This window comes from Heptranchias perlo, chromosome 5, assembly GCF_035084215.1.
Source record: "Heptranchias perlo isolate sHepPer1 chromosome 5, sHepPer1.hap1, whole genome shotgun sequence".
NCBI lineage: Eukaryota > Metazoa > Chordata > Chondrichthyes > Hexanchiformes > Hexanchidae > Heptranchias > Heptranchias perlo.
The window spans coordinates 36,769,919-36,784,350 of record NC_090329.1 but is presented as its reverse complement, the minus strand read 5'-3'; the positions used below and the strand labels follow the sequence as shown (position 1 = coordinate 36,784,350).

The 14,432-nt window shown below is 41.2% G+C and overlaps 1 protein-coding gene across 1 annotated transcript in view; it reads right to left on the bottom strand.

Moving 5' to 3' along the window:
* The window catches only part of LOC137321355 (probable E3 ubiquitin-protein ligase RNF144A-A), an 86,536-nt gene that overhangs the window by 9,962 nt on the left and 62,142 nt on the right, over positions 1–14,432 (bottom strand). Inside the window, exons 5-6 of the mRNA XM_067983741.1 lie at positions 10,760–10,970; positions 3,874–4,027 (exon numbers count right to left, since the gene is read on the bottom strand). Coding sequence (XP_067839842.1) covers positions 3,874–4,027; positions 10,760–10,970 — 365 coding nt within the window. The remainder of the gene's footprint in view (positions 1–3,873; positions 4,028–10,759; positions 10,971–14,432) is intronic.

Here is a 14,432-nt window from a genome sequence, read left to right as displayed (position 1 = left end):
TTGTGTTATACAGAGACTGGATGATGAAATAGAGAAGAAGAATTGACCAAAGTCATCCAATATGATGAGGCCTTACAACATTTAGCATTAATCCACTATATGAAAAGTAGTTGTTGTCAAAGAATTACTAGAACCACACCAAATATAAACAATACCAGATATTTGTCAAAGGATTTCAGACTGTAATATAATCTCAAGAATCACTTGACAAGCAAACCTCGCAAATTTCACTCATGGATTTGTGCTACCCATCCTCCACCTTGCATGAACTTAAGTTCAACCAACTCTACTGCTCATATCGTAATTCATACCAATACCCACTCATCCATCACACCTGGGCTCGCTGACCTGCTCCCGATCGACCAAATGCCTCCAACTTAAAATTATCATCCTAGTGTTCAAATCTCGATGTCCTTACCCCTCCCCATCTCTGTATTCAGCCATACAACCCTGCGAGAACTCTGCGTTCCTCCAACTCTGGCCGCTTATGCATCCCTCAATCCCTTCGCACCACAATTGGTGGCTGTGCCTTCAGCTGTCCAGGCCCCATTAGGCTCTTGAGTTCCCTCTCTGCCACTCCATCTCTCTATCCTCCTTTAAAACTCTCCCCAAAACCTACTCTTTGACCAAGCTTTTAATCACCTCTCCTAATATCTCCTTCTTTGGCTCAGTGCTAATTTTTGACTGATTACACTGCCGTGAAATGCCTTGGGATGTTAAAGTCGCTATATAAATGCAAGTTGTTGTTGATGATGACGACATCACCTGAACATTTTAATTGGATCAAAGCATTGTAATCCACTGCGAACCATCCAGTATCCTCCATTTGCATACACTACTGCAAACACTAGTATGGAAACAACTAAGCCAAGATATTTTGAATCCAAGTTTATTGTGTAAGATTTATAACTTTTTCCTCCCTTATGCCTTCCTGCAACTACCACACCTCTTCCAACTGTTCTAGACTTTCAGCACCCAACAGGATACTGATCCTACAGGTTGATTCATTGGTAAGGGGCTGCAAACAAGTTGACCATGCCAATATCACCATTAGCTTAAGTGTCCTGTATCCAAGAGTTATTTTGAAATGACCAAGATTATCTAAAAATCAACACCTATTTTAAAAGCAGGCTGAACTTCAGTGCAAAATTCTACATTTAACATTATGTACCATTTTCCTGGCCAAAGGAGCAACGATCAACACGGTTTTTCTGTTAAATGCCGGAATCTTGTAAAAGCTATAGCACCAAAAAACTGCAGGCAATGTTTTGACACCATCGCTGGCTTCGAGTAACTTGGGGCCCCGTGTCCAAATGTTGGTTAAGTTTTGATGCTAATGATGACCTGACTCTTGTCATCATGGTATAGGGTACAACCAAAGTAGAATGAAAATAAATTATAGTTTAATTTTCTAATATCTGTGACCTTCATATTAATAGAATCATTTTGGGTTTAAAGCTAAATCTTTTTTGGGTTGTTACTAATTTACAAAAGTCAGAGATCTGAGGAACTACTTTGTCATAATTTAAGGATTATTTTTCCAAATTGATATTTCCAAATTGCATGCCTCAAATACCATTAGCTGTCCACAATCCCAAACTGATTTCAGCAACACACTTAATAAAAAGCATTGCAGTCAGAATAAAAATTCTGGGTGAGTCAATAAATTCTCTTATAAGCTGGATGGAACACTATCGAGGACTAAAATCTGAAGTGTGGATGCTAAGATGCTGTGTATTAAAATAATCACAAAAATTGCATTTCACAGATTAGAAAGAAGTCATTTCTGAGTGATGCACTCTGTTCTAATAATAATCCTGTTAAGATAACTGCAGGCTAGATATGAATTCATTATCTTCCTTTGATGGATGACATCATGCAGCTAATAAACAAATTTAGAAACAGTCTTCAGAATATTCTGTGCACAATGACCTCATTGTCTGGAACTCAAACTATTTATAAAGGCTACACGTGGCGATTTTAAATAGCAACATAGACCCTTGCCCCTTTCAGTCCTGGCTACAAATGTGCAATGCCCATTTTTCCTCCCACGTGAACAAAACCAATGATTGCATCCCTCGCATTAACTATTCGTGCAACTCCCAGCAAAGGTCCTTTAAATCAATAGCTATGTAGCTGAACAAATTTGCATTTGGCAGACAAAATCCTAAACTCAAACCTTTCAACAATCAAAGAAACACGCCTGAACACTATCACTGTGGTCAAGGTTCAAATCCAACATGCTGTGGCGAATATTAAAAGAAGTTAGGGAACAGATAGCAGAGGCACTATTACATGTACATAAAAATTCATTAGAAAAGGGAATAGTGCCAGAGGACTGGCGGACAGCTAATGTGATTCCTATATTTAAAAAAGGGCGGTAGAAGAAGTCCAGGGAACTATAGACCAGTTAGCTTAACGTCGGTGGTAGGAAAGATAATGGAATCTTTACTCAAAGATGTAATAGAAAAACATCTAGAAACTTAAAATATAATAAAGAATAGTCAGCACGGATTTCAAAAGGGAAGGTCATGCTTGACCAACCTTTGAAGAAGTAACAGAAAAGGTAGACAAGGGTAATGCAGTGGATGTAATATATTTGGATTTTCAAAAGGCCTTCGATAAGGTATTGCATAGTACACTCATAACTAAGGTCAGAGCATGTGGAATCAGGGGACACGTAGCAGAATGGATGGCAAACTGGCTACAAAATAGAAACCAGAGTAGGGGTCAAAGGTAGTTACTCAGACTGGCTGAAGGTGCGAAGTAAGGATTGGTGCTGGGACCACTGTTGTTCATAGTTTACATTAACGATTTCGACTTGGGAATTGGAAGTACAATTTCAAAATTTGTGGACGACATCAAATTGGGGGATATATTTAATACTGAGGAGGACTGCAACAAAATACAAGACGACATTAATAAACTTGCAGAATAGGAGTGTAATTGGCAAATGAATTTCAATATTGGTAAGTGTGAGATGGTACATTTTGGTAGGAAGAATAAGGAGGCCACATACTCCTCGGAAAATAAGAGTCTAAATGGGGTAGAGGAGCAAGGGGATCCAGAGATACAGATACACAAATCACTAAAAGTAGCAACGCAGATTAATAAGGGCATATAAAGGAAACAAAGCACTTGGGTTCGTTTCTTGAGGGATCGAATTGTAAAGCAGAGAAGTTATGTTAAACTTGTATAGAACCTTGGTTAGACCACACTTGGAATACTGTGCACAGTTCTGGTCTCCATATTATGAAAAGTATATAGAGGCACTGGAGAAGGTGCAAAAAGGATTAGCAAGGATGATACCAAAACTGAGGTTAGATCAGGAAAGATTGAACATGCTGGGGCTCTTTTCTTTAGAAAGAGAAGGCTGAGGAGAGACTTGATAGAGGTCTTTAAGATTATGAAAGACATAGAGAAGATGTTTCCAATTGTGGGCGAGACCAAAACTAGGGGCCATAAATAAAAGATAGTCACTAATAAATCCAATAGGGAATTCAGGAAAAACTTCTTTACACAGAGTATGGTTAGAACATGGAACTTGCTACCATAAGTAATTGAGGCGAATAGCATAGATGCATTTAAGGGGAAGCTAGATAAACACAGGAGGGAGAAAGGAATAGAAAGTTATGCTGATAGGGTTAGATGAAAAGGGGTGGGAGGAGGCTCGCATAAACACCAACGTGGACCAGTTGGGCCGAATGGCCTGCTTCTGTGCTGTACCTTCCATATAATTCTATGAAATTTGAATTGTGTGCAAGACTTCTATATGGGATCCTCACAGTGTGGTATGTGGAAATATAACACGGTATGTCTCAATATACATTCCCTTACTTATTTTTTTTAAAAAACAAGTACTCATTCACTTACATCAAGTGATTCCAGGCAGTACCAGCAAAAGGCATGCTTGCAGTTTTTACACATCATTTGTGCACAGCCTTCATCTCTTTCGATATAGACTTTGCATTTTGGGCAACGTTTGATTGGAACATCATCCTCTTCCTCCTCATTTTCAAAGAATGAGCTGGGTGGAAAAAACAAAAACAAACAATCACTTTCAAAAAATAGACCTGGTTCTGATATCTCAAGAAACAGAGCAGGAAGGAACCTGTTGCACATAATTACTCTGGAACCCAGCAACAGGTTTCTATTGAAACAATGAATTTCATTTGCTATCTGCATCCAAATATAGTCATCCATCAAAAAAAAGAGCGCCTGTAAAACATTTAGTTCATTTAATTTTGAACAAATCTTGCATATTTGGAGGAAATAAAAATTATCTAATTAAATTGTTCAAAGAATTGATGCACATTTCTGATTATTATTTAAGTGTCAACTTGGCTGAGTCTTGCCTCTGAGTCAAAAGGCTGTGGATTCAAATCCCATCACTGACCTGGGCACATAATCTAGCCGACACTTCAATGCAGTAATGAGGAAGTGCTGTGTTGTCAGAGATACCAGTGCAAATTTTAACTCCTGGGTGGGAAAAGGCCTAGCGAGCGGTCAGTCTGTCTGGGATTAGTAGCAGAAGGCCCAGCTGATCTTAATGGCCAGGCCTCATTAACATGCCACTAGCCAACTACCCACCCAAAACAGGGATGGGCAATAAATGCCGGCCTTGCCAGCGACGCCCACATCCCGTGAACGAATAAAAAAAAAGTCGGGAAGTCTGCGCGAAGCGGTGGAAAGTCGGGTGAACTCTAGGTAAATTCGATGGGGATTTCAGGGTGGTCAGTGGTTCGCGATGAGGGGTGGTGGGGGAAGCCTACATTTACTTTCTGGGTAAACTTACTTGGAAAGGCATCTTTAGTCTTCACACCTGGTTGTAGCTGCCGAGGTGGCCGCTGCAAACCTCCCGCTTTCGTCCCGGTTAAGATGGTGTTGGGCTCCTATTAATGTAATAGGACCCCGATTTGCATAAATGTATGACGCTCCCACTTGACTCAGGCAGGCATCTCATACACCTTAAAAATAAGGGATTCGAAAATGGGAACAGAATGTGAATGGAGTGGCATTTCACCCACTCCATTTTAACTGTTCGCCTGCCTGGTTTCCGCTCAACCAACACCACATTAACAGTTTATCTGGCCATTCATTTATTCATTTGCTGTTTGTGGGATGTTTCTATGTGTAATGTGGCAGTTAACTTTATCGACACAACGGTGAGTATGTTTCAAAAGTAATTCATTGGCTGTAAAGCATTTTGGGTTTGCCTGAGGATGTGATGTTGCACTAGACAAATGCAAGTCTTTGTTTCTTCTTTACTCAGGAAAGGTCGTCAATGGGACAGTCCTCACTTTAGTGAATGCTGGAACATTTAATTTTAGATCCACATATCACATTGGCATTACTGGTGATGTATAACGTTGCTGTTATACATGTCTTTGCAGCCAGTTATCTGTGTTACCAATGTCATTACCAGTTGTGCATTTTCTCTGAAACACAGTTCAGTTATTTAATTATCCACTTCAGCAGGCACTGAGAAAGGGATGATGAATAAAGTGCTCAAAGTGGAAGCCCAGTAAATGGGATTTTAAATGTCCCAGCAACATATTTTTCCTTTGTTTTCTACTTTCCTCATCCTATTTCTTTTTAAAATTTATGTTCAATAGTTTTTCTCCCCAATTTTCCCAGTTACTCACCGAGCTTTTTTTCCCCTTGCGGAACTGACTCCTGCTAAAGTACACTTCCATGGGTACATCCTTAAAAGTGTGAGCCCCCATAATGATTTATGGCAATTATATGGGGTGATAGAGCCAAGCATTATGTTCACACGTGTGCACTTTCCAGAAGCGCGCACTAGAACGCAATCAGGATTTGGAATCCTGGCAGGTTTTCTCACTTGCCTAGCCTGGGGGGCGGGAGGACAGAAACCAATTACAACATTCCTGAGACTGGCTAATTCAGCATTGACCAGGAATTGAACCTGCGACTTGCTGGTCTGGTTCCCTCGATGTTTACGAGTATTATTCATTGACACAGTGGCTAACTAGACATCCAGTTAACTAATGATCCAACCATGGCTAACAATTGAAGTTAAGGACAGTATTAGATTAAAAGAAGAGGCTTACATTGTTGCCAAAAAGAATAGTAGGCTTGAGGATTGGGAGGGTTTTAGAAAATCAGCAACAGATGACCAAGAAATTGATAGAGGGAGAAAATTGAATACAAGAGTAAACGAGCAAGAAATATAAGAACAGATTGTAAGAGCTCGTACAAGTGTGTAAAAAAAAAAGAGATTAGCAAAAGTAAACGTGGATCCCTTAGAGGCACAGACATTATAATGGGGAATAAAGAAATGGCTGAGATGTTAAACAAATATTTTGTATCTGTCTTCACAGTAGAAGACACAAAAAACATACCAGAAATAGTGGGGAAGCAAGGGTCTAATGAGAGTGAGGAACTTAAAGCAATTAAGATTAGTAAAGAAAAAGTACTGGAGAAATTAATGGGACTAAAAGCCAACAAATCCCCCGGACTTGATGGCCTACATCCTAGGGTTTTTAAAGAGGTGGCTGCAGAAAGAGTGGATGCATTGGTTTTGATCTTCCAGAATTCCCTAGATTCTAGAACGGTCCCCGTGGATTGGAAGGTAGTAAATGTAACCCCGCTATTCAAGAAAGGAGACACAGAAAGCAGGGAACTATAGGCTTGCTAGCCTGACATCAGTAGTCGGAAAAATGCTAGAATCTATTTCTATTAGAGTTTTTTTTTGAGGGTGTAACTAGCAGGGTGGATAAGGAGGAACCAGTGGATCCAGTATATTTGGATTTTCAAAAGGCATTCGATAAAGTGCCACACATTAATCATCAGCAAAGTGATGGAAGGTGTCGTTGACAGTGCTATCAAGTGGCATTTACTCACCAATAATCTGCTCATCGATGCTCAGTTTGGGTTCCGCCAGGACCGCTCAGCTCCAGACCTCATTACAGCCTTGGTCCAAACATGGACAAAAGAGTTGAATTCCAGAGGTGAGGTGAGAGTAACTGCCCTTGACATCAAGGCAGCATTTGACAGAGTGTGGCATCAAGGAGCCTTAGTAAAATTGAAGTCAATGGGAATCAGGGGGAAAGCTCTCCAGTGGCTGTAGTCATACCTAGCACAAACGAAGATGGTAGTGGTTGTTGGAGGCCAATCATCTCAGCCCCAGGACATTGCTGCAGGAGTTCCTCAGGGCAGTGTCCTTGGCCCAACCATCTTCAGCTGCTTCATCAATGACCTTCCCTCCATCATAAGGTCAAAAATGGGGATATTTGATGATGATTGCACAGCGTTCAGTTCCATTCGCAACCCCTCAGATAATGAAGCAGTCCGTGCCTGCATGCAGCAAGACCTGGACAACATCCAGGCTTGGGCTGATAAGTGGCAAGTAACATTCGTGCCAGACAAGTGCCAGGCAATGACCATCTCCAACAAGAGAGAGTCTAACCACCTCCCCATGACATTCAACCATCGCTGAATCCCCCATCATCAACATCCTGGGGGTCACCATTGACCAGAAACTTAACTGGACCAGCCACATAAATACTGTGGCTGCAAGAGCAGGTCAGAGGCTGGGTATTCTGCGGCGAGCGACTGACCTCCTGACTCCCCGAAGCCTTTCTACCATCTACAAGGCACAAGTCAGGAGTGTGATGGAATACTCTCCACTTGCCTGGATGAGTGCAGCTCCAACAACACTCAAGAAGCTCGACACCATCCAGGACAAAGCGGCCCACTTGATTGGCACCCCATCTACCACCCTAAACATTCACTCCCTTCACCACCGGCGCACAGTGGCTGCAGTGTGTACCATCCACAGGATGCACTGCAGCAACTCGCCAAGGCTTCTTCGACAGCACCTCCCAAACCCGCGACCTCTACCACCTCGAAGGACAAGGGCAGCAGGCACATGGGAACAACACCACCTGCACATTCCCCTCCAAGTCACACACCATCCTGACTTGTCGCTGGGTCAAAATCCTGGAACTCCCTACCTAACAGCACTGTGGGAGAACCTTCACCACATGGTCTGCAGCGGTTCAAGAAGGCATCTCACCACCACCTTCTCAAGGGAAATTAGGGATGGGCAATAAATGCTGGCCTTGCCAGCAACACCCACATCCCATGAACGCATATAAAATACCCACAAGAGGTTGTTATACAAGATTAGGGCTCATGGGATTGGGTAATATATTAGCGTGGATTGAGGATTGGTTAACGGACAGAAAGCAGAGAGTAGGAATAAACGGGTCATTTTCGGGTTGGCAGTTTGCAACAAGTGGAATGCCACAAGGATCAGTGCTTGGGCTTCAGCTGTTTACAATCTATATCAATGACTTAGATAAGGGGACCGAATGTAACGTATCCAAGTTTGCTGATGATACAAAACTAGGTGCGAAAGTAAGCTGTGAGGAGGATGTAAAGAGGCTGCAAAAGGATATAGACAGGTTAAGTGAGTGGGTGCGAAGGTGGCAGATGGATTATAATGTGGGGAAATGTGAAATTATCCATTTTGATAAGAATAGAAAAGCAGAATATTTTTTAAAAGGTGAGAAACTAAGAAATGTTGCCGTCCAGAGGGATTTGGTTGTCCTTGTACATGAATCACAGAAAGTTAGCAAACAGGTACAGCAAGCAATTAGGAAGGCAAATGGTATGTTAGCCTTTATTGCAGGGGGTTGGAGTTTAAGGGTCTTGCTGCAATCATATAGGGCTCTGGTGAGACCACACCTGGAGTACTGTGTACAGTTTTGGTCTCCTTACCTAAAGGAAAGATATACTTGCCTTAGAGGGGGTGCAACAAAGGTTCACTAGATTGATTCCTGGGATGAGAGGGTTGTCCAATGAGGAGAGATTGAGCAGAATGGACCTATATTTTCTGGAGTTTAGAAGAATGAGAGGTGATCTGATTGAAACATATAAAATTCTTAGAGGGCTTGACGGGGTAGATGCTGAGAGGCCGTTTCCCCTGGCTAGAGAGTCTAGAACTAGGAGGCATGGTCTCAAGATAAGAGGTCAGCCACTTCAGACCGAGATGAGGAACAATTTCTTCACTCAGGAGGGTTGTGAATCTTTGGAATTCTCTACCCCAGAGGGCTGTGGATGCTCAGTCATTGTGTATATTCAAGACTGAGATTGGTGGATATTTGGACACTAAGGGAATCAAGGGATATGGGGATAGGGTGGGAAAGTGGAGATGAGGTAGAAGATCAGCCACGATCTTATTGAATGGCAGAGCTCGAGGGGCTGTATGGCCTACTCCTGCTCCTATTTCTTATGACACATTTAAGGGGAAGCTTGATGCATGCATGAGGGAGAATGGAGGTATATGGGGGCAGGGTGGGAAAAGGTCATTCGACTGCGAGGCGGATCAAGTGGAGGATAAAATTGGCGTAGACCAGTTGGGTCGAATGGCCTGTTTCAGTGCTGTAGATTCCATGTAATTCTATGTAATAGTTGACTCTATTGGTGTAGAACTACTGGACTGGAATTATACCAGCAACAATCCTTTTCATTCCTGGATGTTAATCTGTCACTGTATTCAACAGATACCGAATTACAAAATAGCTTCAAGAACTATTTAAAAAAAATTATAAGTCCTGCTGATTCACCAGAGGCCAAGCAATGGGCAATTCCAGCTTCCAAACAAAATGAAACTCAAAAAGGCCTGAAATCTCAGATCTTCAAGAAAGTGAGAGAAGTGAAAGAGCATGGGAACAAGTGTAACAAGTAAAATAGAAAAAATGTGGCTGAATGAAAATGGGAGTGTACTTTACATATAAAGCACTCCCTCACACCTATGATATGTTGATGTCGGTGAAATATTGAGCTGTAACAAAGACACTGAATGGAAGGCATTTAAATATACACCTCTTTACAATAACTGCTTAAAATTATGATCTTGCTTTCCGCCAAAATATACACCTGTTAGCCTTTTTCCACCACCATTTGTAAAACAGAAAAATGGAGCTGAATTTACTGTACTGACTAAATTGGAATCTAAATGAATAACCAGGGTGTTACTACAACTTTTGCCCATCGAGGCTAATCACAAAATACAGTAAGTTTGACATCACTGTACCTACAATACTAATTTAATATCAGCTTTGAGCTTTGAATTCAGAGTGGTCTTCGACCAGTATTAGTGGCCAGTCACAGAGCTCTGCACATGAACATTTGCTGCCTTGTCTTGGAGTATGGATGAATCTAATTTATGCTCAAATGATTACATTTGAACATCTCCCGTGTCTTTTCTTTTGGAAGGGAGGTCTTTACCAAAATGACATTTTAAGATGGTAAAGCCTAATTTAATTAAACATGCAAATTACTACAATTGCTGCATATTTTACTTTATATTGATGTAAAGAAAACAGCAGTAAAATTATCTTGCTCTAGTTATAATCAAATAATTACATTTTCGTTCTGAAAAACAGGGCAATGTCGCCTAGCAGTTCCACTGCACTTAGCAAATGCTTATACTGCTGCAAGACCATCCCTTGAAGGCATTGAATCATAGAATAGAATGATTACAGCACGGAAAAAGGCCATTCGGCCCGTCAAGTCCGTGTCAGCTCTCTGCAAGAGTAATCCAGCTAGTCCCACTCCCCTAGTCTTGTTTGCAGTTGTTCTAAAAATCCAGAGTGGCACGGGGGATGCTGCACTACACATCCGGGAATGACTTTACAAAATACGAGTGTGACAGCACTCCCAGAGTAGTGTAACAGGAATAAAGAACAGCAAAAGCAGGATCTATTGCCACTTAGCAGGTGAGTACCTTGTTTCTCCAGGAAGGAATGAGGTAACGGGCAGGTTTTCTTGACAAGCCTGCCCTGCATGCCAGTTTGCTTTGCAGAGAGAGCAAAACTCCAAGTTACAGGCTGCACACTGTACCAGCTGGGGTTGCAGTAACTCCACCTCCTTCACTTGGCAGACAGACTGGCAAGCAGAGGATGGGCACCAAGTTCGGCATGGATCCAAAAGCACTTCTGAAAAACAAATAGCTACATAATCAATTCTGCAATAATTCTTTCGGCTTAAATTCTAATATACACCCCCACAATCTTCTGGTATACTCGTTCTCTTTGCATGTGTACCTGTGAATTGTGCAGTGGTCTTGTATTAGTCCCTAGACTGAACATTTTCAATCTAAACAAATAAACTGCAAACAAGCAAAAAAATGTAATTACTCTGGTAAAATGAAAGATTTTTGCTCATTTGTAGCCTCTGTAAAGCTTTTGTGTTCACTAAATAACCAACAGCTCTCCCACAGCATTGCTAATGGTGAGTAAGAAGTTCCACTGTAGCAAGGGGATGAAAGTGGGGTTACAATTATATAGAATTTTACAGCACAGAAACAGGCCATTCAGCCCAACAGGTCGATGCCAGTGTTTAAGCTCCACATGAGCCTCCTTCCACTTTACTTCGTCTCACCCTATCACCATATTCTTCTATTCCTTTCTCCCTCGTGTACTTATCTAGCTTCCCCTTAAATGCATCTATGCTATTTGCCTCAACCACTCCATGTGGTAGTGAGTTCCACATTATCACCACTCTCGAGTAAAGAAGTTTGTCCTGAATTCCTTATTGGATTTATTAGTGACTATCTTATATTTCTGGCCCCTAGTTTTGGACTCTACCACAAGTGGAAACATCTTCTCTACGCCTACCCTATCGAACCTTATTATAATCTTAAAGACTTAGAATCATAGAATGGTTACAGCACAGAAGGAGGCCATTCAGCCCATGCCGGCTCTTTGTAAGAGCAATAATCCAGTTAGTCCCATTCTCCCACTTTTTCCCCGTGGCCCCCGCAAATTTTTTCCCTTCAAGTATTTATCCCCTATCAGATTACCGCAGAGGTGACCTTCTAGCTTGCCCCACTCTGCACAAATCTCAGGATATAATCTTATAATTTTTCTTTTATTTTGCTATTCTAAATTCACATCCCTAGCAGAGAGGCCAGGATTGATTTTAGGTTCAGTAATAAATATTAGATCAGTCAACTGGTCCCTCCCTTTTAACATAACAGGTGAAGAATCAGTCCTACATCATCAGATCCATGAATTTACCTCCCTCCAGAAGGATTCCCAACCTAATTTCAGGTCATTAACATCATGCATAATTATCACTTTTCCTTTTCTCAAAGAACTCCTATTTGCTAAAAATTGGTCATCAAATTTCATCTTTGCCTTGAGTATTCTTTAACAATTCTCAACGACAGCATTTATTTTCTTTGTCACACACCTCCACTCAAACTGACAGAACTCCTTTTGTCAGAGGTTAAATTAGGTAATTAAAATACACATCAGCTCCTCCCTCACTAAAAATGCCTCCCATTTCTGCAATGTATTTCTCATATGTCTTTTATACAAAATTCCAAACAATATTAAACATAGTCTACCTCTGATTACATGTAAAGAATGTATGTATTTAAAGAGTCTCCCTCCTCCCTCACCAAAAAGAACAGGGTACACCAAATTTTCTTTGAAATTCAATGTTCCATGAAATGAGGAAGTTCATATTTCTACCTCTTGCAGCCAGATCCAAGAATCATGGAAGTGAATAATGGCAGGAGCAGCAAAAAACAGCAGAATAACTTGACTACTTTTACAAGGACTAGGAAAAAACAGGGCACATGTCATCACCAGTACAAACGATGTTGCTACTTATCTTGCATGCTGAGCATGTGTTGCCCAGGAACTGGTCAGAAGACGGCAGACTCCTATGGCGCATGGAGAACATGGATGAAAATAATAAACACTTGTAATTTGTGCCCCCTCCTCCTCCCTCCCCCCCCACTAACTCAGGAAAAACTCTTCCCATACCTTACCCCAAATTCTTTGCATGACAGAAAATAGTCCAATTTTTGCCATGTAGCTTACACTTCTGATTTACATCACAAAGAATTGTGGTAAAAGTGTATGCAACCTCACAGCACTGATGCCAGCCATTCTTCTGTGGTAGTGCAATTTCCTCTCTGAAGTTTTTGTGAACTTTCCATTGTTTTGTAAGGAAAGGAGTGGTTAATCTCAAAGCCTGTAAGATTTGGCAGAAAAGCAGCAAATGCAAAAGGTGACAAGGACAGTCATTTTATGACACAAAAGTGTGGGTCTATGAATTCCCTCCATCAGGTCAAGTGCCTCTTGTCGTGCAAGCTAAACAAAGGGAGCCAATCCAGTGCACTCTGCAATCAAAGCTCCATGTTATTCCATGGAGCTTAGCAGGTCTATGGAGACTAGCACCCGATGGCAAATTTAATCAGGGAAAAGCGGCACACAGAGGTCACTCTCCTATTGAGGATATAAAGATTAAAAAAAGATCTTAATACAGAATGATTTACATTACATTCTCTTTACTATCGCAGCATATGTACTGTAATTTTCATAAGCTTGTCCTCACTGTTACTATCCTCCTTGCTGCATCCTTATTAATATTTCTCTGTGCAACGATAGCAATTTTTGCTTATCTCTAACTATCTCACTTTCCTTCATGCCTAAGATAGGCACTCTGTTGCTACTAGAATTAATATTCTTTTTCTCAAGTTGTGCTACTTTTTCTGGGCCTCCTATCAGGTCTTCCAAACGATGTTCTGTTATCTATCTGCATGTATCTTGCCTCTGTATTTTGCTGGGAGCTGTTCTTCCCCATCCTTTTGCCATTACAGCTGACCAGGCTAGTCAGGGCCTGATCCAATGAAACATGCTGCATCAATTTGCTGCTCAGTCAATTTGCACAGGTATTGAGCGCTGTACAAGTGGACTCACAAACCTTGTAATTTATATCTGTTGAGTGGATCGTTAACTGATGGAGGAGTGTTAAAGGATCATAATTACATATGTTTTATAATTGGCTTTTTTTGTTGTTCTTGTTAACAAACTATTCTACGAGACTGCCGTTCTAAAAAAAACACGCACACCCACCATTTAAATAACAGTTTATAAAAGGGGAGATTAACCCATTTTTGAACAAAGAGGAAAATATAGCCCATAGTAGCATAAAAACATAAATAGGATGAGCAAGTAAAGCCCTTGTGGCTTGTCTAGTTGCTTGGGTCCTGTTTCATGATCTGAGCATTTTTTTAAATCTGTTTCTTAACGTTGTGCCAAGCCCACATCTTCCTGCTGAATTCAGAAATTTGTCATTGTTTCTTTGAAAGCTTCAAAGTGTATTCGTTACTCGAACTGGCAAGTTCCTTTGGAAAAAGGGGCACTTTTACATAGAATTTACAGCACAGAAACAGGCCATTCAGCCTAGCAGGTCTATGCTGGTGTTTATGCTCCACACACGCTACTTCATCTAACCGTATCAGCATAACCTTCTATTCCTTCTCCCTCATGCTCTCCCTTAAATGCATCTACGCTATTCACCTCAACTACTCGATACGGTAACAAGTTCCACATTCTAACCACTCTCCGGGTAAAGAAGTTTCTCCTGAATTCCTTATTGGA